Source organism: Portunus trituberculatus, chromosome 27 (assembly GCF_017591435.1).
Source record: "Portunus trituberculatus isolate SZX2019 chromosome 27, ASM1759143v1, whole genome shotgun sequence".
Classification (NCBI taxonomy): Eukaryota; Metazoa; Arthropoda; class Malacostraca; order Decapoda; family Portunidae; genus Portunus; species Portunus trituberculatus.
In genome coordinates, this window is record NC_059281.1 from 2,359,455 (window position 1) to 2,387,120 (window position 27,666).

The 27,666-nt window shown below is 39.8% G+C and overlaps 1 protein-coding gene across 3 annotated transcripts in view; it reads left to right on the forward strand.

Annotated features, from left to right (window-relative positions):
- Positions 1 to 27,666, forward strand: part of LOC123509839 (CLK4-associating serine/arginine rich protein-like) — a 49,923-nt gene that overhangs the window by 19,546 nt on the left and 2,711 nt on the right. For all 3 annotated transcript variants that reach the window (XM_045264415.1, XM_045264413.1, XM_045264414.1), the window contains 11 exons: positions 6,466 to 6,536; positions 6,770 to 7,117; positions 19,217 to 19,363; positions 19,499 to 19,610; positions 19,985 to 20,208; positions 20,756 to 20,798; positions 21,477 to 21,543; positions 21,849 to 21,954; positions 22,113 to 22,314; positions 22,888 to 23,072; positions 27,078 to 27,473. In XM_045264415.1, the coding sequence (XP_045120350.1) occupies positions 6,466 to 6,536; positions 6,770 to 7,117; positions 19,217 to 19,363; positions 19,499 to 19,610; positions 19,985 to 20,208; positions 20,756 to 20,798; positions 21,477 to 21,543; positions 21,849 to 21,954; positions 22,113 to 22,314; positions 22,888 to 23,072; positions 27,078 to 27,473 (1,901 nt within the window). The remainder of the gene's footprint in view (positions 1 to 6,465; positions 6,537 to 6,769; positions 7,118 to 19,216; positions 19,364 to 19,498; positions 19,611 to 19,984; positions 20,209 to 20,755; positions 20,799 to 21,476; positions 21,544 to 21,848; positions 21,955 to 22,112; positions 22,315 to 22,887; positions 23,073 to 27,077; positions 27,474 to 27,666) is intronic.

Genomic DNA, 27,666 nt, shown 5'->3' on the forward strand with positions numbered 1-27,666 from the left:
CTAGATCAGTGATTCCCAACCTTTACACCTTGGAGGAACCCCTGTAATAATTTTTCCTATTCCACGGAACCCCTATATATGGTATACGGGTGTCTTCTTAAGCGCAAGAACCCCCGTTCATGCATATTATTTGCTCTCATGGTATACATGGTACTACCTGACACGTACGAGTATGTTGGTGATTTGAAAGTTTTTGTAACGTGTTGTTGAGTAGGAATTATGAATTAAGATCACAGTCATTGTAATAGCACATCAATATTTTAAGGGTTTCTCGCAAAACCCTGGTTGGGAATCACTGATCCAGATAGAATATAGGTAGAGATAATTATCAAGTAGTGGTTCCTGGTCCCAAGGGCTGAAAGACCTAGGGCTCTGGGGTGGATGATAATAAACATGCATATGGCATACTAGTTATTGATGTTACTGGTGAGTAACAGTCATCAGACTGATGTAGCTCATATGTATGAAGAATTATTTGCATAGTAAAACAACCAGTATCATATTGTGTTTTCATTTTTTTATTATTGCTTCTTAACCCGCTAAGACTGATGGCCGCAAAATTCGCACCCTCCCATTACCGCAATTATCATAAAAAAATCAACTCTTATAAATTACTCTGGAAAAAAATCTGCTGTTAGTAGACATGACAATGCATCATCCTACAAGTTTTTATTGCTCTACTCACTATGGTTGTCTCAGAATAATAACCGATAATTGGAGAAGATTGTGGTAGCGGCAACTCGGGGGAGGTGCTTTTATGTGTATTCTTACATAATGTAAGGCACTGCTCATGTTTTTATGTGTTTTCACATGTTTTTCGTGTTTTCACTCATATTGGCTGATTATAGTTACGTATGTTTTATCAAGCGTGGGTGATGATGTTGTCACAATAGCGGGTCGGGATCTACCTCCAACCTGTGCACTTTGCGTCTTGTCCCTGCTCACGCACCTCACAGTGACTAGCTGTGTGTGTATTCACCTCATGTTGTATTCACCTAGTTGTAATTTTACAGGGCCTGGGTATCATACTCGTGTGGCCCCGTCTCCATATCTACACACATCCAACTTTCCTTTAAAACTATGCACACTCCTTGCTGACACCACCTCCTCACTCAAACCATTCCACACCTCCACACATCTTTGTGGGAAACTATATTTTTCACATCCTTCAAGCATATTCCCTTGGCTATCTTTTTACTATGCGATCTTGTAGTTCTACTTAAGTTTTCCTCTCTCAACATCATTTGCTCATTATCCACTTCATCCAGTCCATTCAACAGTTTATAAACCTGTATTAAATCTCCTCTTTCTCTTCTTTGTTCCAAGGTAGGCAAATTCATTTCTTTTAATCTCTCCTCATAGGTCATTTCTGCCAATTCCGGAACCATTTTTGTTGCCATTCTCTGCAATCTCTCCAACTTCCTTATATGCTTCTTTTTATAAGGGGACCAAACCACTCCAGCATATTCCAATCTTGGTCTAATTACCATACTAATTAATTTCTTCATCATATCTTTATCCATATAATGGAAGGCTAATCCAATATTTTTATCAAATTATACGTTTCTCCAAACATCTTATCAATATGAGCCTCAAACTGCCCATGGTCTTGTATTATCACTCCCAAATCCTTTTCCTTTTCCACCTTTTTCAACACTACTTCTTCACCCATCTTATATGACCCTCTTGGCCGTCTTCCACTCTTTCCCATCTCCATCACATGACTTTTGCTCAGATTAAATTCCATTTGCCACCTCTTGCTCCACTCCCAAATCTTATCCAGGTCTGCCTGTAAAATTTCACAATCTTCTTCACTCTTCACACACCTACACAACTTCGCATCATCCGCAAACAAATTAATATAACTGTTTACTCCTCTGGCATGTCATTTATATATACCAGGAAAAGTATTGGTGCCAGCACTGAGCCTTGTGGGACTCCACTCTCCACCACCAACCAGTCCGACCTTGCATCCCTTATTACCGTTCTCATCTCCCTCCATCTCAAGTAGTTTTCCATCCACTTTAACACTTTTCCTTTCAGTCCTCCATAAATCTCTACTTTCCATAACAGTCTCTCGTGAGGTACCTTGTCAAAAGCTTTCTTTAAATCCAAATATACACAGTCCATCCATCCTCTCTCTCCTGTATTTTGTCAACCACTCTTGAATAAAAGCTCAGTAGATTTGTTACACATGACCTCCCTTTCCTGAAGCCAAATTGATGATCCGATAATAACTTATGATCCTCCAGGAACCGTATCCAATATTTCTTTATCACCCTCTCACAAATCTTACCGACCACACTTGTTAGAGACACAGGTCTATAGTTAAGAGGCTCTTCCTTACTGCCTCCCTTATAAATGGGCACCACTTCAGCTCTCTTCCACTCTACTGGTACTTCCCTGTTTCTAATGAGCACCTTATAATATCATATAATGGATCAATCAATTCTTCTCTACACTCCTTCAATAATTTTCCTGAAACTTCATCTGGTCCCATCGCTTTATCATCTTTAAGTTCCTCCAACATTTTATATAACTCCTTTTAGGTATCTTAATGTCCTCCATGTGCACATTTCCTTGTACATTCTGTGGCTTTACAAACATTGTTTCTTTAGTAAATACTTGCTGAAACCTATTATTTAGCAATTCCGCTATATTCTTAGGGTCATCTACTATCCCTTGCTCTCCTTTTAATCTTTCAATGGACTCTCTCTTTTAAGTTTACCATTTATGAACCTGTAAAACAATTTTGGATGTTCCTTACTCTTGTCTACAATATCTTTTTCAAATTTTCTTTCTTCCTCCTCCTTACCCTCACATACTCATTTCTTGCCACTCTATAATTCTCCTTATTTAGTATATTCCTGCTCTTTTCCATCTTTTCCAAGCCACATCTCTCTTTTCCTTAGCCTTAACACAAGTTGCATTAAACCAATCCTTTCTTCCTTCCTCTCTTGGTTTATACTTTGGTACAAATTTCATAACTCCTTCTTTATAATATTTCATAAAAATCTCATATTTCTTTTGCACTTCTCTGATTTGTAACATCTCCTCCCAATCTAATTTTCTGAAATAATTTTTCAAACTTTCTGTGTCCATCTTTCTATAATTCAATCTACCACTCCTGTATGTCTCGTCCTTCCTTCGCTGTGTTGTTGCTATCTGCATTTCCATAACCACATGATCACTCTTTCCCAAAGGACACTTGTATTGTATATCTCCACATAGGTACACTTCTCTTGTTAACACCAAATCCAGTCTAGCCGGTTCATCATCTCCTCTATATCTAGTATTTTCCTTCACCCTCTGTTCCATCATATTTTCCATCATTAGATTAAGAAATCTCTCTCCCATGCTTCTTCTCCAACACCACTTACTAGATTTTCCCAATCCACCTCCTTACAATTAAAATCTCCTACTAGTATCACCTTTCTTTTTCCAGATAATACACTTTCCAAACTCTGTAAAGTATCCTTGATCATATTGTCGTATTCCCTTAATGTCCAAGAATTTGTTTTAGGAGGTACATAGGTCACCATGATTATTAATTCTTTTCCATCACTTTTTATCCTTATGCTTATCACTTCTGCGTTGTTCTTCCCATACCAAACCTTATCCACATTTATTTATTTCTTCGTCATAATCATAACTCCTCCTCCACCTTTACTCTCTATCCTTTCTCCATATATTATATTTATTATCCAAATTTATCTTTGTTTTTCATGCAATTTTGTCTCAGTCAAACACACTATATCAGGCTTCTCCACTATCATATAGTCTTGCAATTCCAATCTACTTGACAGTATCCCATCTATATTAGTATACATTACGGTCCACCCACTGCTCCCTCTAGGGGTTCCTCCGTATTCCTTCTTTCCACATACCACTTTCTGACTCTCTCTCCTATAACTCTCCAAAAAAACTTTTCTCTTTCCTCCTCAGACCGCTCATCATTTTTCCTTCTCGCCTCTTCCACCAATTCCTTATATCTTCTCCTCTCTTCCTCATTTCTATTCTTTCTCACAAACACCTCTTTACAACCTTCTATCTCTCTTAACTTTGATGTTCTATATAGGACATCCTCCGCAGATTGTTGTGACTTCAGTACTACTTTAATCGGTCTGTTCACTCCCTCCTTATATGGACCCAGTCTATGGATCTCTTCCACTTCTTCTTGTAGGTCTTTTTTTTCATCATCATTTAGATTTTTGAACAGATCTCTTACCGTTTTCAATTCTTCCTTAATTCTCTTAGGCTTATATGTTATATTTTGTTCTTTCATCCCAAATATTAACACACTCTTCTTCTTTTCTGCTATTTCCCTTATCAATGTTTCCTTATTCTTCATTACATTAACCAGTTCCTTGGACCTTTCTTTTTTGTCTTCCTTCAACTGATCTTTAATTATTTCTTGTAATCCAACCATCTCTGCTTCCCTCGACTCAGTCCATTGTGTTTTCTTCAGTTCCCATTCCCTTTCAAGCCTTTCATTCTGCTCACTAATCATTTCCTTAAAGTCATCTTTCTCCTTTACTACTCTCTCCATTTTCTCCTCCAACCGTCTCTTGTATTTTTCAACCTCCACCTTCAAATGCATTCTCATCCACCAATCGTTTTCATTTTCCTCCAGTCTCTTAACTCTTTCCTTCAAAGCCTTGGAATTCTCTATCCTGCTCCTCCTCACTCCTCTGAACTTTTAATTCCTTCACTAACTCCTCAAATCTCTTCTCCAACATCACCAATCTACCTTGCAATGTTGCCCTGTTGAAGCTGGACTCATGCTTTGACTGGCCACTTTCGGCTTTGCTCCCTGGGCCTCATCAACATATTTTGAATTTGGTAATTTATTCCTTACCGGTCTATCCATTTTTCCTTACTTTTCCTGGGAACATGTGGGTGTGTGGTCACTGGGGGCCAGGCCTGGTAGTTACGTGTGTGGTTGGATGCGTTGGCGGCTGCTATGGCTGGCCTTTGTGGGTTCCCGCTCTGTCGTTTGGAGTGTGGAGGTTCTCCCACCTCCGATCACTCCCATGTACACGCCACCAGGCTACGTTCACTCTGTACACTCGTTCACTCGCTCTGGTCGCCCCTCAATAGCAATAACTATTCTCACTCAAGCACATTGCTTAGCGTGTGGAGTGTTATTTAGATGCCGTTCATGCGCAGGAGGCACGTCCGCTCTCCACGGAGTGCGGAGTGTGTGTGTGTGTGTGTGTGTATGGTGTATGTGTGTGTGTGTGTGTGTGTGTGTGTGTGTGTGTGTGTGTGTACCTTTCTTAAAAGAAGTCAAGTTGTAGGAAGATGGAGATATAGAAGCAGGCAGGGAATTCCAGAGTTTACCAGTGAAAGGTATGAATGATTGACAATACTGGTTAACTCTTGTATTAGAGGGTTGGACAGAATAGGGATGAGAGGAAGAAGAAAGCCTTGTGCAATGAGGCTGCAGGAGGAGGGGAGGCATGCAGTTAGCAAGATCAGTAGAGCAGTTAGCATGAAATTAGTAATAAGAGATAGAAAAGGATGCAACATTTTGGCAGTGAGAAAGTCAGAGGAGGGGAGTTGATGGGACAAAAAGCTTTTAATTCCACTCTATCTGATAAAGCTGTAAAAGTGGAACCCCCCAAACATGCGAAGAGTGCTCCATGCAAGGACGGATAAGGCCCTTGTACAGAGTTACAGTTGGAGGGACGAGAAAAACTGGCGAAGACGCCGCAGAACGCCTAATTTCATAGAAGCTGTTTTAGCAAGAGATGAGATGTGAAGTTTCCAGTTAAGATTATTATGAGTAAAGGACAGACCGAGGATGTTCAGTGTGGAAGAGGGAGACAGTAGAGTGTCATTGAAGAGGGGAACATCCAAGCACTGATCAATTACATAAAGCAGTACACTGTACAGTAACTATTTGTAGTGTTGTAAATATGCTTGCAAGCAAGATGATGATAAAGTACAGTACATGTATAATAATGAGAAGTTAAAGCTGTTGAGGTGGGAGTCTTAGAGACACTGAGTTTGGCTTAGAAGAGGACTGGTGAGGGGAATAAATATTAAGTAAAGAGGATGTGCAGTTGTCTCCCAGTGTTCACAAATCTATCATTGTGCAACACCACACAGCCTGGATGTGTTAGCAGGAAGGCGCTCATTTTAAATTTTGTAATTTTATTCATTTAGACTAGGAGGATGCAGGAAGGTAATTTTACTCATTTGGATTGAAACTTGTATCATTAGAGTTTTGCACTCGTATAGAAAAAATAGTCACTGATTTACACATCTTCTATCATTGGTTTCTTTTATAATGGATGGCATATAACTTTGTACATGCAAAGTTATTGTAATGAATGTTTATCATATTCTTTGTGCTTGTATCATACTAACAGTCATATACTAGAATATTATGTAAAACTACATTTAGAGAAGATATGTTAATACTGATCAAAATTCTAAAGATTGTTCTTGCTGTTCCAGGGCCGCAAATCTCGCAAAGAAAGGCGGGCATTAAAGAAAAAGCACATGGACCGAAAGTTTAGTCCCCCAAGGTAAGGTGATTATTATTGATTGTTTTACCTCTAAAACAAATCCTATAGATTAGTCCCTGCCCTGAAAGGTATGGTGGTTTCTTTTGATTCTTTGTAGTATTGAGACAGATTTTGAGATGGATTTTTTTCCAGGAAGGAAGCATCAGTCTATGGTTTGTATGTAGTGCACATACTTTAAAGTGATAATCTCTTCAGTCATAAAACTTCCATTATACAAATCAATTCTCTTGCAGCTATGCCGCACGAGCCAGTCCCACTTATGCCCCATACCGGAGGTCTTCCTCCCACTCCAAGTCCCGCTCCCCAACTCCTCCTGGAGCAGGAACCATCAAATTCATTACTAGCTTTGGAGGAGAATCAGATGGTGCTGGCTCTGATGATGATGGGGTTACTGGCGTCATCATCCTTCCCAAAGGTGACCGAAATGTGCGTGACCGCCGCAAGAACCGATGGGACCAGAAGAACAGAGATGGAAGTGGAGCAGGCCACCGCTCAGGCAGCTCAGGCCCGAGTAGCAGCCACCATGCCTCTGCATCCAGCCACTCCTTCTCAAAGAAACGGCGCCACTTGTCTCGCAGTCGGTCGGTATTCACCCCACCAGGTGGCTAACAACCTCTGGCGTGGCTTCTTTTGTCTCCCAACCATGTGGTCAGACCTAAGCCTGACTGCCACTAGCTCTTGGCCTGCTGAATGCTGAGTCTCTCTGGGCACCACCATAGTTATGTGTAACATGGTAGTGATTTAAAGTTCACTGGGAGGTTATAATAGAGAAATGGGGAGAGAAACAGACAGACAGAGAGACCCTGCAACCTCAACAAACTCACTCGGGAAGAACTTTACTGTGTTGCTGTGTATCTATCACTGTTCCTCTTGGTGGTTTTTAGGGTAAAGGAAATTAGATAAGAATTGTGATTTTGAAATGTATATGAAACTATCTTGAGAATGGGAAGCATTTTGCTAGATGTGGCACCAGCACCTGCTGTGGTGGTAAGTAATTGCTGGGAAATCTTCTTAGTTGTGTTCATACACTATAAGTAGTACTTTTACATGAATAGTCAAAATAGTTTCTTATTACAGTTAAAATTAGAGGAGTTCAGTTTGATAAAGCTGATATAAGACAACATTGATAAAAAAGAAGGCCAAGTGGTGTATGATAGAGTTGTAAATGGAAGGCAAAAGCACTAAGTGGAGATAGATTACACCACTTTTTTTTTATTTTATTTTTTTTAACTAACTTTCAAATCACACTTTGCTGTAATGCATTAATAATAACTTGGATGGCTATATACTCTCCCATCCCCCTGAACAGTAAGCTTATTGATGTGGGGAAGTTGGATTTAAGATAGATATCGATTGAAGTTACGCTGGAAGTCACCTTACGTACTTGAATACACTATTTGATGTACTAACTCATTATCAACAAGCATATGGTGCATGCTTAGTTGTAACAAGAATACATATGTATGATATGCACTTAGTTGAATGACATCAGGAACATGAATATATACACCTCATCTGGTTAGCTCTGGTCTTTTTATGGGTTGTTTGCTTTATGGGAATAATGATTTTCTTTTTACACATTGTCTCCAATTGCCTATCTGGTTTAAGAGAAAATATTTCTAATCTATCATAACCAGTACACAATAATATATAGCAAGAAATGCAACATTTTGGCAGTAAGAAAGAGGCTGAAGACAGTCAATCAGAAGAGAGGAATTGATGAGACAAAAAGCTTTTGATTCCACCCTATCTAACAAAACTTTGTGAGTGGAACTCCCAAACATGTGAAGAGTACTCCATACAAGGATGGATAAGGCCCTTATACAAAGTTAGCAGTTGGAGAGGCAAGAAAAACTGGCAGAAATGCCTCAGAATGCCTAACTTCATAGAAGCTGTTTTAGCAAGAGATGAGAAGTGAAGTTTCCAGTTTAGATTATGAGTAAAGGACAGACTGAGGATATTTAGTGTGGAAGATGGGACAGCTGATTGTCATTGAAGAAGAGAGGATAGTTGTCTGAAAGGTTGTGTTGAGTTGATAGAAGGAGGAATTGATTTTTTGAGCCATTGAATACTACTGAGTTTTCTCTGCTCCAATCAGAAATCTTTGAAAGATCAGAAATCAGGCATTCTGTGGCATCCCTGCATGATCTGTTGACTTCCTGAAGGGTTGGTCATATCTGAAAAGATGGGAAAAAGACATCTGTCACTTCACAATCTTCTCACTGATTGCCTATATGACTTCCATCAGGGCCACTCTACTGGTGATCTTCTGGCTTTCCTTAGTAAGTCATGGTCATCCTCTTTTAGAGATTTCAGTGAAACTTTTGCTGCTGCATTAGACATATCAAAAGCTTTTGATAGAGTCTGGTACAAAGCTTTGATTTCAAAACTGCCCTCCTATGGTTTCTATTCTTTGCTCTGCCATTTTATCTCAAGTTTCCTTTCCAACCATTCTGTTGCAACCGTGGTAGATGGCCACTGTTCTTGTACCAAATCTGTTAACAGTGGTGTTCCTCAGGATCCTGTCCTGTTGCCCACCCTCTTTCTATTATTCATTAATGATATTAACCAAATTTTTTTGCCCTATTCACTCCTACGCTAATGATACCATCCTATACTTTTTCACATCTTTTCAGAGATGTCCAACCCTTCAGGAAGTCAACAGATCATGCAGAGATGCCACAGAACACCTGACTTGTTAGCTTTCTAAGATTTCTGATTAGGGCAGAGAAGACTTAGTATTAGTAGTATTCAATACCTCAAAAACTCAGTTCCTCCATCTATCAACTCAATACAACCTTCCAGACAAGTATCCTTTCTTCTTTATTGACACCCAGCTGCCCCCCATCTTCTACACTGAATATCCTCGGTCTATCCTTTACTCATAATCTAAACTGGAAACTTTGCATCTCATCTCTTGCTAAAACAGCTTCATGAAATTAGGCTTTCGGAGGCATCAACGCCAGTTTTTCTTGCCCCTTCAACTGCTAATTCTGTACAATGGCCTTATCCGTGCTTGTATGGAGTACTCTTCGAATGTTTGGGGGTTCCACTTGCTCAGTTTTGTCTCATCAACTCCTTTCATCGTATTGACTGTCTTCAGCCTCTTTTTCACTGCCGGAATGTTGCATCTCTTGCCATCTTTTATCACTATTTTCATGCTAACTGCTATACTACTCTTGCTAACTGCATGCCTCCCCTCCTGTGACCTCGCTGCACAAGGCTTTCTTCTTCCTCTCACCCCTGTTCTGTCCAGCTCTCTGATACAAGAGTTAACCAGTACTCTCATTCATTCATACCTTTCTCTGGTAAATTCAGGAATTCCCTGCCTGCTTCTGTATTTCCATCTTCCTCTGAATTGACTTCTTTTAAGAGGGATGTTTCAAGACATTTGTTCCTTGCTTTTGGATAACTCTTGTGACCTTTAAGGGAACTGGTAACCTACTAAGCGTTTCAGAGAGTTTGAGGGCACGTTTTTCTAGAATAACTTTGTAAGGAACACGCATATCATTATGAAATTTTGTCACAGTGTATTTGACACCCTCCCTGAATATCCCAATGTGTCATGAATCGTCAACAGTATATAATAATGGCACTTCTCCATATAAAAATAGGAGAAAGTCACTTATCCCTCATGAAGAAACGGACAAGTGGTGAGAAATGGAGACGTAGTACTATCTGTGACGTAGTAACAAGCTCCACCACATAGTCCCTCCCCTGCTCCTACCCTCCTCTCTTCCATCCCCCATATTTTGCTCCTTCCTCCCTCCCTCCCTTCCCTCCCTGTCTATGTATTCTCTCTCTCTCTCTCTCTCTCTCTCTCTCTCTCTCTCTCTCTCTCTCTCTCTCTCTCTCTCTCTCTCTCTCTCTCTCTCTCTCTCTCTCTCTCTCTCTCTGCTATCATGCAGTTTTTTAAAGCGTACAGTATGTGATGTCGTAGTGGTATCATATATTCCTATGATATATAGTCACATCCTCGCATGATTGAAGGAACTGACCTGAGAGAATAGAGGAGGGGGAAGGTTTCAATCACTGCCACCCTGTCTTTATCATGCACACCACTACTTTAACATCTACAATTTGACAATAAGAAAACTTTAAAACATTCATCACCAGTAGGTATCTAATGCATAACAGTAGCATCACCAAAACATACAACACAAAGGCACTAAACAAACAAAAGAGTATCGTCAATAAAACGTATGCCCATGAATACATGTCTTTATTTCATGTATATATCAGAGAGAGAGAGAGAGGGGAATACATAGACGGGGAGGGGAGCAAGGGAGCGAAATATGGGGAAGGAGATGGAAGAGAGGAGGTAGGAGCAGGGGAGGACTATGTGGGTGGAGCTTGTTACTACGTCACAGATAGTACTACGTCTCCATTTCTCACCACTTGTCCATTTCTTCGTGAGGGATAAGTGACTTTCTCCTATTTTTATAGGGAGAAGTGCCATTATTATATACTGTTGACGATTCATGACACATTGGGATATTCGGGGAGGGTGTCAAATACACTGTGGCAAAAATTTCATAATGATATGCGTGTTCCTTACAAAGTTATTCTAGAAAAACGTGCCCTCAAACTCTCTGAAACGCTTAGTAGTGGTCTTTATTTTTTTTGTTGTCCTTGGCCAGTTTCCTCTTCCACACACACACACACACACACACACACACACACACACACACACACACACACACACACACACACACACACACACACACACACACACACACACACACACACACACACACACACACACACACACACACACACACACACACACACACACACACACTGGGCCTTGCTGAAATTATAGATCAACAGATCATAGAAGAGAAGATAGCTGAGAAAGTGGTGAAGGTTATTAAGTCAAATGAGACATTGGTGAGGGAAACTGTAGACAAAAAGAGATGTGTGGTGATATTTGGTGTGGAGGAGGATAAGACACCGAGTAAAATGGAGAGAGAAAAACATAAAAAGGTGATAAATAATATCATTAATGTGGTGCAAGAGGAGGGAAAAGACCTAGTACAAGAAATAGAGGACTTCCATAGAATTGGAAAGTTCACAAGAGAAGGTATGAGGCCAATAAGAATCAAACTTAAGTCACAAAAGGATGTAGATGAATTGGTGGAGAAGTCATGGAGGCTAGCCCAGCAGGAAACAACAAGGAAGATTTGGTTGAGAAGAGATCTCGGTGAAAAGGAAAGAGAAATGTTAAATGAGTTGAGAAAGGAGGCTTTGAAAAAAAATGAAGAGAGGACAGAAGAAGAGAAGAAAGAGTTTTCTGGAGAATCTTGGATATGAGACTGAGGAAGTGGTTCATAACCCAGAAAAGTACAGCAAGAAAGGACTAAAGAAACTTACATATGAGCGAAATGTAATGTATTCCAACATAAATGGAGTGATATCGGGATTTTAGAACTCAACGATTACTTGAGGGACAAGAACCCAGATATTGTGGGTCTTACTGAAACAAAACTGAGAGAGGAGAAGACCTGATGAAGGTTGGAGAAGGAAATATAATGTTTGGAAAAGAAATAGAGTAGGTAAGATGGGAGGAGGAGTGATGTTGCTGGTTAAAAAGATATAAAGGTGGATCAAGTGAAAAAGGTATGGGAAAGGCAGAAGTGCTAAAGATCAGAGCAGAAACTAATGAAGGAAAAAGAGGCACTACATAGTGGTGTACGTACCACCTAAGACAAATGCATGGTCAGTACAGGAATATGAAGAAATGATAAGTGATACAGGAACATGTCTGGAAGAAATGTTGGGTGGCTGTGAACGAACTATAATGATGGGAGATTTTAATTGTAAAGAGGTGTGTTGGGAGGACTGGTCAATGGAAGGATCAGAGACAACATGGGAAATACACTATTGACACTGGCAATGGAAAATGTGTTAACTCAGTGGGTCAAAGAAGATACTAGGTTTGGAGGAGAGGGAGCATCGTCAAGACTGGACTTGGTCTTTAGTACAGAGCCAATGGTCATTGAGGAGATGAGGGTGGAGTGCCCTTTAGCAAAGAGTGATCATGCAGTTTTGGAGTTCAAGGTGATAGACGAAGAGAAATCTAGAAGAAATGAAGAATATAAAGTGGGAAGATGGAATTATGCCAAGACAGATTTTGGAAACCTAAAGAAATTCTTTCAAGAGACAAATTGGATGAAATTCAAGAGTGCTAAGGGAGCAAATGAAAAGTGGAAGGAATTTATAAAAATATACAAAGAAGGTGAGAAAAATTTGTACCAATAAGACAACATAGAGAAGTTGGAAAGCAGGACTGGTTTAACGATAGATGTGAAAAGGCTAGAACAAGAAAAGAGGATGCATGGAAGAGGTGGAGAAGGAAAAGACGGATTAAGCAGTGGGAAAGTTACAAAAGAGCAAGAAATGAATATGTGTTGATTAGAAGAGAAGAAAGAAAGAAACAAGAAAAGGATATAATTGATAAATGTAAAGACCAACCAAGGCTTTTTTACAGACATGTGAACAACAACATCAAAAATAGAGAAAGTATTGAAAGTTTAGAAGTAAATGGAGTATACAGTGAAGATCCCAGGAAATGGCAGAGGCTATGAATGGATGCTTTCGGAAGGTATTCACAAAGGAGACTGCTTTTGACAAACCACTGGTAATGGAACAGAAAGGGATTATGAAGGAGTTTCAAGTAACTGTGGAGGAGATCAAGAACATGATGGGGAGTTTAGAAGTGAGAAAAGCTGTGGGACCTGATGGGGTATCAGGATGGATTTTAAGAGAATGCAGGAGCAATTGGCAGAAAAAGTTTGTGAAGTAATTGATGCCTCATTAAGGGAAGGCGTAGTGCCCCAAGACTGGAAAAGAGCTAACATTGTCCCAATCTATAAATCAGGTAACAAGAGAGACCCATTGAACTATAGACCAGTGTCACTTACAAGTGTGGTAGCTAAGATGTGTGAGAGGGTGGTGAAGACTAGATGGACAGACTTCTTGGAGAAAAATGACATACTTTGTGAGTGTCAATTTGGTTTTAGGAAAGGGCGTTCATGCACGACAAACCTGATATGTTACTATTCGAGGGTGATAGATGTAATACAGGAAAGAGATGGTTGGGCTGATGGAATATATCTGGATTTAAAAAAGGCCTTTGATAAGGTACCACACCAGAGACTGATCTGGAAACTTGAAATGGTAGGAGGAGTGCATGGCAGTTTACTAAAATGGATGGAAGACTTTTGGTAGGAAGAGAAATGAGAACAATAATTAAGGACAGACCATCAGAATGGGGATTGGTGGAGAGTGGAGTTCCACAGGGATCAGTGTTGGCACCAGTAATGTTCAGTCTACATAAATGACATGGTGGATGGGGTGTCCAGTTATGTGAGCCTATTTGCAGACGATGCAAAATTGTTACGAAAAGTGAGATGTGACAAAGATTGCGAACTACTCCAGGAAGACTTGGACAGAATATGGAAATGGAGCTGTACATGGCAAATGGAGTTCAACACGACAAAATGCAAGAAAATAGAGTTTGGCAAGAGTGAAAGAAGAATCAGGAGTATGTACAAGATAGGAAATGAAGACATAAAACCAGTCATGAAGAAAAAGACCTTGGGGTGACAATTACCAATGACCTATCGCCAGAGAGACATATAAACAAAATAATTGGAGAAGTATTGAACTTATTGAGGAACATAAGAGTGGCGTTCGTATATCTAGATGAAGAAATGATGAAGAAAATAATTACTGCAATGATAAGACCGAGGCTTGAATATGCAACAATACAGTGGGCTCGAACTTAAAGAAACACATAAGGAAACTAGAGAAAGTACAGAGGGCTGCAACGAAAATGGTGCCTGACTTAAGAGATTTGACTTATGAAGACAGACTGAAAAGAATGCAACTTCCAACCCTGGAAAACAGAAGAGAAAGGGAGACCTGATAGCAATATACAGAGTGATGATTGGCATGGAAAAATGGATAGGGAAGATCTGTGTATGTGGAATGGAAGAATGTCGAGAGGGCATGGGAAAAAACTAAAATGGCCACTTATAGGAGAGATGTGAAAAATATAGCTTCCCTCATAGAAGGGTGGAAGCATGGAATAGTTTAGACGTGGAAGTGGTCAACGCAAGGAATATTCATGATTTTAAGAAAAAGCTGGACATTAATAGATATGGAGACGGGACAACACGAGCATAGCTCTTTTCCCGTATGTTACAATTAGGTAAATACACACACACACACACACAGATCGGTCTATAAGCTCTGAGCTCGCTCCGTAATGGGGAAGACTGGCTGGGTGACCAGCAAACGACTGAGGTGAATTATACACACACTCACACTCAATGGCTACAAGAATGGTTACAGAATTTAAAGGGATGACATATGAGGAGAGACTAAAAGCTATGGATCTACCAACCCTGGAACAGAGAAGAGAGAGGGGGGATCTGATACAAGTTTATAAATTGATTAACGGAATGGATCAGGTGGATAATGAGAAACTAATCCTGAGAGAAGAATATGACATTAGAAGCACAAGATCGCATAGTAAGAAACTGAGGAAGGGAAGATGTCTGAGAGATGTTAAAAATATAGTTTCCAAAGATGTGTTGAGACTTGGAACAGTTTGAGTGAGGAAGTGGTGTCAGCAATGAGTGTGCATAGTTTTAAAGAGAAATTGGATAAGTGTAGATATGGAGATGGGGCCACACGAGCATAAAGCCCAGGCCCTGTAAAACTACAACTAGGTACACACACACACACACACACACACACACACACACACACACACACACACACACACACACACACACACACACACACACACACACACACACACACACACACACACACACACACACACACACACACACAGGTAGCTCAGTGGTTAGAGCGCTGGCTTCACAAGCCAGAGGACCGGGTTCGATTCCCCGGCCGGTGGAGATATTTGGGTGTGTCTCCTTTCACGTAGCCCTGTTCACCTAGCAGTGAGTAGGTATGGGATGTAAATCGAGGAGTTGTGACCTTGTTGTCCCGGTGTGTGGTGTGTGCCTGGTCTCAGGCCTATCCGAAGAACGGAAATAATGAGCTCTGAGCTCATTCCGTAGGGTAACGTCTGGCTGTCATGTCAGAGACAGCAGCAGATCAAACAGTGAAACACACACACACACACACACACACACACACACACACACACACACACACACACACACACACACACACACACACAATGGGGAGAAGTGATCATGTGACATTAGAGATGCAAATGCAGGAGGAAGATGAGATAAGATACAGAGAGGACTGTAAAGGAGAGAGATTAAATTATGCAAGACCAGATTTTGAAAAACTAAGGATTTATTTTGCTAATATTGAGTGGAGTAATATTATGTGCAGGAAGACTGTACAAGAGAAATATGACATATTCTTACAGGAATACAATGAAGGAGTAAAAAAAGTTTGTTCCTGTTTATAGAGTTTAGAAAAAGATACATGTTTGGTACAATACTAGATGCTTACAAGCAAAAAAGGCAAAGGATAAAGTGTGGAAGAAACTTTTAAAGCAGGGAAATGACTATAATAGTCAGCAGTACAAAGATACTAGAAATGAATATATTAGAGTAAGGAGAGAGGAAGAAAGTAAGTTTGAGAAGGATATAGTGGATAAAAGCAAGGATGAACCAAAACTTTTCTACAAGTTTATAAACGGCAGAACAAAGAATAAGAAAACAATTGAAAAAATTATTAAAGAAGGAAAGACATACCAAACAGAGAAAGAAATGTGTAAAATAATGAATGAGAGCTTCAAAACGGTATTCACGGAAGAAGATGACTTCACAGAACCTAATAGGACATTGGATTGCCAAGGATTACAGGAAATTGCAGTTCACAAAGAGGATATTGGAAGATTACTGGACAAGTTGGAAGTCAGAAAAGCAATGGGGCTAGATGGTGTATCAGGAGGCTGGGTGTTAAAAGAATGTAAAGAGCAGTTACTGGAGCCAATTTGGGAAATAATTAAAAGTTCAATAAATGAAGGGAAAGTTCCACGAGTGGAAGAGACCCAATGTAGTACCGATATTTAAAGGAGGAAAGGCAACTGAACCACTAAACTACAGACCAGTGTCACTTACAAGTGTTGTAGGGAAGTTATGTGAAATAATTATCAAAGAAAAATTAGTTAAATTTCTAGAAGAGGAGCAAGTCATATCGAACAGACAATTTGGGTTCAGGACAGGGTGGTCATATGTATCAAACTTATTAAGCTTCTACTCCAGGGTTATTGCAAGACTTGAAAACAGAGATGGATGGGTTGACACAGTATACCTGGACATTAAAAAGGCATTTGATAAAGTCCCTCACGGAAGACTTCTTTGGAAACTAGAGAACATGGGAGGAATGCGTGGAACCTTGCTCGAATGGACAAGAGATTATTTGAAGGATAGATAAATGAGAACTGTGAGTAAAGTAACTAGCAGGGTGCCACAAGGGTCAGTGTTAGCCCCCATTATGTTTCAAGTTTATGTAAACAACATTCACATTGGGGTGAACAGCTATATGAATTTATTCGCTGATGATGTAAAGTTGCTAAAAGTTATCAAAACCAGAAAGGACTGTCTACTGCTACAGGAAGATTTAAACAAGATCTGTGAATGGAGCAAGAAGTGGAAATTGGAGTTTAATGCCAAGAAATGTCACATTATGGAACTAGGAAAGAGTAAGAGAACAGCAGTATGGAACTATCTGATGGGAGAGGAGCAACTAATGAAGACAAAAGAGGAAAAAGATCTTGGAGTGATCATATAAGAAAATCTGAGGCCTGATAAACACATAAACAAGATATTTGGACTATCATATAGGATGTTGACTAATATAAGAATGGCATTTCATTACATGGATAAAGATATGATGAAAAAATTCATCACAAGCATGATATGCCCAAGGCTGGAATATGCAGCAGTGGTGTGGTCTCCCAGCTCTAAAAAGGATATAAGAAAATTGGAAAGGATACATAAGATTGCTACAAAGATGGTGCCGGAATTAAAGGACCTCACATATGAAGAACGACTAAAGGAAATGAGACTGCCAACCTTACAAGATAGAAGAGAACGCGGGGACCTAATAACAATGTATAAGATAGTAAATTATATTGAAAAGATAGACAAAGATAACCTGGTGATGTTGGCAGAAGAGGATGGAAGGACAAGAGGACATGAAAAGATCAGTCAGGATGAGGCAGTGTGTGAAGGATGTTGGAAAATACAGTTTTCCACACAGAACGGTGGATAAATGGAATGCATTGGATAATGGAATTGTTGCAGCACTTAGTGTGCATAACTTTAAAGAAAAATTAGATAAATGGAGATATGGAGACAGGACACTATGAGCCACACTCGAACCCTGTACAATACAACTAAGTAAATACACACACACACACACACACACACACACACACACACACACACACACACACACACACACACACACACACACACTTACACACACACACATATTTTAGTTGCCAAGCTGAGAAAGCTATTTGCCTACCTTGGTAGCCTTACCACATCCCAACCTTCCTGCCTGTGCATTATGTTAATTGCTGAGCATGCTATATGTTTTTCTTTTTTTATCTGTCATTGTGGCCTTGACTCATTCAGTGTGGGAAAAAAAACATTCTATTGTTCAGATGTAGGTGATGCCAATGCTATTGCTTCTGGCCACATAGTGCAGAGAATAAGTTATCCAGAGGGACCACACTTTTCATCCCTCCTGAGCCTCATGCAGCTAAATATCTTGTAAATGACACATGGGTGAATAATAGAAAACTTCTTGAGAAGTCAGGGAAATCTGCTGTGCTTCCATCTCCCTAAACACCTTACATGATTGCACTGCTAACTGCAGTTGCTACTCTGTGGCTTTTGTGTGTGTGATTCAGTCAGTAGTAGTGTTAGTAAGAGAGTGAAGAGAGGATATACTTAAGTAAGGCATTGCTCATTATAGACATTTGTTGTTGCATTGATACATTTTAGAGTAATGTTTGAAGTTAATATTCTTCAGGACATGTGTATTTTCAAAGATAATAGCAAAATGGAAGATTAGAAAAAATCATATTTTATATATATATATATATATATATATATATATATATATATATATATATATATATATATATATATATATATAATAATAATGAGATTTCTGTGAATGGAAATTTGAAGTTAGAGAGGGAAGTATTATAGATAATTACACAACTATTTGCAAAATGTGATACTAAAAATCTGAGCCATATCAAACACACCATATTGGATATATTAAATAGACTATATGAGATTTTAGAGTGATTGACATAGTTGTTGTAACATGAGTGTACTAAGTGTACATAATATTATTTTACTGGTATGTGTCTTTCACTGTTATGTTGCCAAGCCATGCAAATGTTTGTTTTAGTAACTCCATGATGTATACAGCCTAGAAAGACCTATTTACACATTCTACACCACAACTTTAAGGGAACTGGAAATCCAGTGGGCCTTTTTTTTATTTATTTTTTTTTTTTTTATCTTCTTTTAATTTTTGTTGCCCTTGGCCAGTTTCCCCTCTTGCATATAGAAAGAATGAAGAGAAACAAACTATGAAAGTTTGTAATGATTTAAATTCTATGCCACTGTTTTGCTAACTCTCAGCCACTTCAGGTCCCGGTCACGGAGTCGCTCCAGTAGCCGATCTCGACGCCGTCACAGGTCTCGTCGATCACGGTCCAGGTCACGCTCCTATACAAGGCACTCACGGCACACCAGGTCACGCAGCAGGACACACTCAAGGTCAAGATCACGAGACAGGTCAGGATCAGACTTTTGATGCTGTAATTTTGTCTTTGTGCACAGATTTGCTCTCTCTTACCTGGAGAGGGAGTTTTGAAAAACCATGATTTGTTCAAAACATACAATGAGTGTTCATGTTTTATTACTTGACAGACACACTAGTTGGAGGAGAAGTCGAGGAACTCACAGGCGCTCTCATAGTCACTCAAAATCTCACAGTAGATCCAAGAGCTTGGGCAAGAAAACACCTTCTCCGCCCCCAAAGGTGAGTTGCAAGAAAATATTGCAAAATGATGATGTTTCAAAGATGTAAATCTTATACCTGCAATTTTACATACAATAGTGCCAATATCTCTTAACATAAGTTATATTTTGTGAAGTGTGTTGTGACACATTATTGGTATAATGGACAACATTAAGGATTCCTATTTAAACTTTATTATATGATGTACAACATATACTTGTGTTGTTCATAAACAAGAATATGAAAGCTGGGTTTTGTACATAACCATTTTTTCATCTTTGAATGCATTTACAATACATACTTGCACGAGCTGAAATATAAGTAGATTACTTTTTGTCATGATTATGTTAATTTACTACTTTGGGATCATTGAAGATGAAATAACTACTTTTCAGACTACTACCAGCTCTGTAACTACATCAGTACAGCCAGCCACTGCAGGGGAGCCCTTGGACCCACCAGCAAAGCTTCCCTCGCCACCCTGCCGCCGATATTATGGCCGCAGGGGGCAGGAAAGCAACTCTGAGTCTGCCTCAGAATCAGAGGCAGAGGAAATTTCTACAAGCACCACCATTACAATGCAGACTTCTGCCAACACCAATGTAAAAGCTAATTTACTGTAAGTTGTAGCTTGTGTTACCATTCTGTTTGCACAGCAAACTGAACTCTCAGTAGAAGTAACCGAGTCAAAGCTCTGCTGTCCTCTGCTTCCTCTTGACACTTGCCTCTCTCTGTAGATCAAAGCATCCTCATCTGCCTCTGATAGGCATAGCTTCAAACTCTGTTCTAGTCTCAGGATTTTTCACTGACAGTGAACAGTTATTATCTCCCTTGGTGATTGTGAGATCTCAGTCATATTAGTAGATCAGCCTATGTGAGTTTTTATCACATTCTAGTAAGACAATACTTAATAGTTGTAAGTGATCAAGAGCTTGATGAATAATACAACATCCCTAACCCACAGGGCAGCACAACCAGACAACAGCTTTAGTAGAGTTTTTTTTGTCAAACCAAATATCCAAAACTGATGAATAGGATTGCTCTTTTATTATTGAATATTTCTGAAGTTCTTTACGATTTTATTATGTAACAATGAGTGATTCTGTTTAAGTAGTACCAATAGAACTACTACTAGAAAATGTAATTGAGAAAATGTGTTATTTCAGAGTGGCCCCAGCAACAGTGGGTAATGGTTCTGCTGCTGCCAAAGTCAGTAAGAAGCTGTTACTGTTGTTGTCAATATAAATAAATAGTGATTACTGTGATACAATATTTAGAATCAAACTGATAATATTTTTTTTTTATTTAATAGGTTTTTTTTTTTTTTTTTTTTTTTTTTCTCTCTCTTTAATTTAAGTAACTTTCAAATTCACTGATAATGTAGAAACTCCATATAGGTGATAAGTTTAATTGTTTGTTTTTCCAGGAATAACTTTACACATAATTATAGCACAAAACTTTTAATTAATGTTTATAAATGTGGATGTTATGCCAGTTTATGGCAAGGCTGTATACCAGAAGTGGTTTTGTTTTTGTTGTTGCATAGTTAGCTTTTTTTTGCCTAGTGAAAGGTGTACCTGTCAAGCAGACGAAGATTATTATAGACAGTTTAGCTTGAATGTAGTGTATATATTTATTACTTTTATTATTATTGTTTTTATTGTTAATATTATTATTTTGATTCATGATAGTCAGTTTGCTTGACATGTTCACTGAAGGAATTTGAAAGCTTACTTCTTGCAGGACAGTAAGCATTTCAGCACATAATTTTGTTGTTTTCTTTTACTTTCCAATTAATCATGGTTTCTCTTTTTTCTTTTTTAAGTATAACAATTAATTCAGTAAATAATAAAGGGAGCTCATGATTAAAGTCAATCATTTTTCCAGGATGGACCAAAATTAACACCACAGGAAAGACTAAAGAAGAAAACTCAAGCATTGTTAAAGAAGCAGTGTAAGTCTTGTCTGTACAATATTGTCATTTACAGACAAAGGGAATGTTATTTTAATATTAGTGTGTTATTGCATAAATTAAATTGTGTGCATTTTTCCTTTTCTCCGCTAAAACTGATAAACTGCAACATGTTGAACAGTCTACAGAACATGAAGCATTTTGACTTTGAACAATTGGAATGCACACATGAGCTTATGGATTATTCATGTAAAAATTAACTAAATATTATTACAAGTATTTGTAGCATCACTTGAAGGAACATAACAATGTTTTCAGTATTTTTCACGATGTCACCAAATTTTCAGTCAAGGCGGATAAACGTCTGGAACGTGAAAGAGCAGAGAAAGCAGAACAGGAGCGACAAGACAGGGAGGAGGAGCTTAGAGAGATGGCCATCAGGCTAAGGCGCAGGTACTGACTGAAAGTGTAAAGTAGTTGAGTTAAGTTATATCTGCTAGGATCTTATGTATAGTTGTACAAAATTTTTCCACTTCGACAAATTAGTATACATGTATTTAAAAAAAACCCAGAAGTTATCATCCTATGCAAGTTTTCTTCACTCTCCACAGGGAAAGAGAGAAACGTCATCGCCTGCAAGGAGAAGACTCTAGCTCTGATGGGTCCAGGTCACGCTCAGGCTCTGGCTCCAGGTCAGGTGGTTCACGTTCACGGTCAAGATCAAAGTCGAGGCAGCGGTCAAAGTCACGACAAAGATCAAGGTCGTGTCAACGGTCTTCATCTCGCTCAAAGTCGCCATTCCCCCCCAAACAGGTATGTTTCCTGCTCACCTGTCTATATTTTTTTTCAATTTTTTTTTTTTTCATTAAATTTTTTTTTTTTTTTTTTTATGCTGTATATGTACAATATTTAGTATCCACAAACTTATTTTCTTAAGATTCAGTTGAAAGGCCTTGTCATTGTGATGTCAGCCAGATCTCAAGAAAATAAAGAATAAGAAAAGCTGAAATGAGCATTCATCTCGGATTATGTACAGACAGCCTGTGTCATGAGCTGAAACTAATAAATTATCTAACAATTAGTTAACCTATTCTGGGAAGCATCAGTGTTGACAATTCATAACTTTTGTAAAAACTTATGCTTATCTTTGATTCACCAAGAATTGACACACACTTACCCGAAAGACCTTATTTCAATGAATTTAAGTAAATTTTTATGAATTTCTGCATTGGTGTAGTTTCTCATGAAGACATTTAGATGTACCTGTGTTTCCAGTGCATGAAGGAGTTAATGTTGATTTTTCTACAATATATTGCACTACTTTGAAAATCTGTGTTTGCAAGTTTTTTATATATATAACATTCATTAATGGAATATTTTCCTCAGGTACCATCTGGAAGGTGGGGAGATGGCATGCGTGGAAGAGACCGCAATACTTCCTATGACTGGGGCAGAGATGGTCACAGTAGACAGTGGGGTTCCTCCTCTCACTGGGATTCGCATCCTCCACTTGAGAGACACAGGGACTCCTACAGAAGAAGGTCTCGATCCTACAGTCCTCCAGGTCGTTGGTCAGTATCTTCAATCAGTTGATGGTTGTTCATAGGTTTATTGAAGTACAACCAGTTAAAACAATTAAAGTGTATTTCCAGTCAACCTTCTTTAATGCTGTCACTGGCACTAAGAGAGCCGGCTACAAGCTATGTGTTGGTCCCCATGGCTCTTTTACCAGGAATAACAACAGCTCTTCCCTTCTGAATCTTGCAAGATCCAGAACATTGACAAATGCAGGTTCTTGGTATCAGAGACCAACGCTGCATCGCTGGGCTTGGTATAGCGAAAGAGATTGACCATATCCTTGTTAGTACTCGTTGGAGGATCCTCCAGAATTGCAGGTTTTTTTTGAGTGCCAAGTTCTTTGCAACTGATCACAAGCTTGTTGCTACACTCAAGCTTTATGTCAAGTCCAGAAAGCCTCCAAGATGTGACCACACTCTGTTTCATCTTGAAAAACTGAAGGACTTGACATGTGCCCAGGAGTATGCAGTGACAGTCTCCAATGGGTTTGGAGTGCTCAACACCATTGAGGACCTGGTAGAGCTATGGGATACCTTCAAACATGAGATTTGAGGCTGCCAAGGAATGCGTTGGGGAGCACCCAAGGTCACAGAGTGGCTTTGTCTCTGTAGAGATGCTGGACAGTATTGAGGAGAGTTGCATTGCCAGACTTGCTGGAAACTGTGACCAGTACAGGGCTCTTGTCATGTAGGACTAGAGCTCTCTTGAGGAGAGACAAGGAGAGGTATGTCAAAGGTCACGCAGAGGATGTAGAGTGTCATGTAAATGCTAATGACCTCCAACCTGCCTTTCGATCCCTGAAGAAACTCTGCTTCAAGTCTACATCTCAGGCGAGCGCTATCTAAAGGTGGATATCGGACGCAGATGGGTAGATGGCTTTTGGGCTGAGTACTTTTAGCAGATATTCACGGTGGATCTTCCAAGTAGACAGCTCCAAATTGCAGGGTTGCTGATGCTGGATGCTGATTCACCCATTGACAAAAATGCACCCTCCATTGATGATGTCAAAGAGGCTGTAACAAAGTTGAGGGGTGGAAAGGCAGCTGGCATGTGCAGCATCAGTGTGGAGCCATGATCCGTGGGTTGCATGCTATCTTGACTGCTATATAGCATTCAAGTACCATTCCCCCTGTCTGCATAAAGGTGTTGGTCATCCCTATCTGGAAGGGGAAAGGACCATCACTGCAACAACTACCACAGTATAACACTGCTCAGTGTACCAGGCAAGGTACTTCCCATTTGCTGTTGATGCGTATCCACAGTCACCTGCTGAAACACCAGAGACCTGAACAGTCAGGGTTCACGCCCGGTAAGTCAACAACTGACCGGATCCTAGCCCTTCATGTACTGGTGGAGCACCGATGTGAGTTTCAACAAGGAATGCTTGCAGTCTATGTCGATCTCAAGAAGGCGTTTGATTCTGTGTGTCGAGAGACACATTGTGATCTGCATCTCTGTGTGATTCCTGCAAGGATTATTGGTCTATTAACTGGCCTCTACTCCAGGACTGTGAGTGCTGTGAAGTGTGGAGGGGGCGTGTCCAGCTTCTTACCTGTGAATATGGGAGTGAGGCAGGGATGCATGCTTGCTCCATCACTTTTCAACACTTGTATGGACTGGGTACTATGCAGAGTTGTAGACCAAAGTCATTGTGGAGCATCTGTTGGCAATACTTAGATTATAGATCTTGTTTTTACTGATGATGCAGTAATCTTTGCTGAGTCACTGGAGGTTCTGTTAATGGCTCTAGAGGCACTGCATGAGGAGGCAAAGCCCTTGGGACTCCAGGTTTCCTGGCCCAAGACCAAGGTTCAGGTGTTTGGAGGCTTACTGGATGAAACAATACAGTCCGTCCATGTGAGGACATTGATATCTCGGAAAACTTTACATACCTTGGTTGTGTAGTGCGTAATGACAGTGGGTCAAGCCAGGAAGTTGTACTGCAGATTGGCTGGGACTCGCTCAACATGAGTATTTGGTGTTGTTGGTACCTGTGCAGATGGATGAAGATTTGGATCTTCAAACCACTGGTGAGACATGGACACTGAACACAGATCTGAAGAGGTGATTACCAGCATAGTCTGTCAACGCCAACTGCAACTGCAGTGATCCCTCATTTATCATGGTTAACGGATAACAGAACCCCTGCGAAAGGTGAAAAACTGCAAAGTAGGATTTGAGCCCCCCTATAGTAAAACTAAATTGTACTGACCCGTAGGGCTAGGCCTATAATCCGTGCGACGCTGCCATATCTCTCATTACTTCAAGGAAAACGGAATAACTGTTCTTTATTTATTTTAATGCATGACTTCGCTAAGAAAAATATAAGTGATGGACAAGACATGAAGATGCCATAGGTAAATTAAATATAGTTAAGGTGCTGGTTATAAAAGTGAAAATGTTGTTTGCACTGGGACAAATCCTCTTCACTGTGCCTTCAGATATACCAGCTGGATCTGCTGTCCTCTTCCTTGCTTGATTTATTGGTAAAAGTGGTCCTTGCAAGCTTTATTTATTAATTCTGTAGACAAATTCTTGGTTTGGCTGTACAACACACAGACGAGGATGAGTCAGTGTATCCTTCCATAGTGGCGACCAAATGAGAAGTGAGTCGATTTGCACCTGTGTGGTGACCTGACTCCTCCCCCTTCCCCAAGGGGAAATCCTGCCTCGGGTCAACTGGCAACGTCGCCCATCCTGACATGCCACATCGTCATACATGTCCATGAAATACCTTCATTTGATTTGGTATATAACACTTATTTGTATCACCTGCTATTTAATGAAATAATCAGAATATTCTCAGAATGTCGTTTGTTGATAATACTGTGGTTGGAAATCTGGCAGAATGGCAAACAACACCTTATGGGTCAGTACACTTTAGTTTTACTATAGGAATTTTCGTGTATGTGTATATGGGTACCAGAATGTTTAAAATATGTAAATGGTATTTATAATTTACATTTACAGTATTTTACTTAAATCTATTTAATTATAAAACCTTATACAGTAATTATACATTTACTCTCTCTCTCTCTCTCTCTCTCTCTCTCTCTCTCTCTCTCTCTCTCTCTCTCTCTCTCTCTCTCTCTCTCTCTCTCTTCTGCCCTCTTTGATCATATCCAAAAGTTTCACTTTTTCACTGATGGTCATCATCTTCCTCTTCCTCTTGGGCTCTCTAAAGGAAGCTTTCATAGGGGCACAGCGCTTAGGCGGCATTGTAAGGGTCTAACAAATCACTACTTAAACAAAAACAAGTTATTGCGAACACAACACTAAAATACAGTATGTGAGACAATCAACAGTGTGGATGGGACAAGCGAGATACAAGGGAAGATGTTGGGTGAGGCTGTGATGATGCGCAGCCAATAATGACCTAACAATATTGTGATTTATAGCACTATAGCATTAGTGTTGGGGATAATGATAGTGTGTATATCCTCTTTGTCTTGTCTTGGGATTCATGGTATTGTGATGGGATAGGTTGACCTTTAGATTTAGAACATATGAAATAGCCTACTTGCAACTCTAAATAATTTGTTATTCCTGGTGTACATTCAAAAATTTTGAAAAGATATAGCCAGGTTTTCCACTCATGTATCAGGGAGAGTGACAAAAGGCAAACCAGAAGGAAGGCATGGTGGCTAAAAGCCCACTCTTAATGTCATTCATGAAAATAAATAAAAAAAAATTTAAGAATGGAAGGTTTAGTTTGTGACTTTACCAGTAAATGGTCTGAAAATGTGGTCTCAACTTCATTAATAAGCTAGGTAGAGTAGAAATGAGAATAAATAGTCATGTGCAGTGTGGTTGTGGAAGGGAGGGAGACATGCTTTTATCAAATTTAGAGGAGCAGTAGCCATGGAGGAAACAGAAGATATTAAGGACAACATTGCAGCAGTGAGTGTGAGACTTCAAGTCTGTAGAGTAGAGGAATCTGTGAGATGAAAAGCTTTAGATTATATGCAAACTGTATTAAGACTGTTGTGGCATTGCAGGGAGAGAGATCACCACAGCTCCAACAGGAGTCGTAGCAGAAGCAGAGGAAGAGACTTTAGCTATAATAACACCAGTAACACTGCTTCATCCAGTGGAGGAGGCTTCAGGAGAAAGACCTTCCGAGACTATGAACGAGAGAGAGACTGGGACTGTCCCAACCGAGATGCTCCCCAGCGAAATGAAGTGTTCCGGGACTACCAGCATGGGTACCAACGGGACTACCAGCATGGATACCAGCGTGACTACCAGCACAGAAACTATCATCACAGGGAAGGTCGAGATAGGGAAGGACCACCACAGGACTACAGGGACCGCCACCAAAGAGACCACCAGAGGGATGGAGGCAGGCAGGGTAGCCAAATGCAGCAACAGAGCCATGGCTACGGTGAAGAGAGGTGAGGATGAGTTCAGCATGCTTCACTTCATAGTGTGAAGAGTGTTACATACAGAAGATGATGTGAAGGAAGAGTGGTTGTGTGTGATAGGAATGAATGTTTTGAATCTAGACACAACTTCAATAGAAGATTCCTTTGTAGTTTATCTAGGTGGAGAAGGATAGATTTGTTATGGTAGATGTTCTGGCTCTGC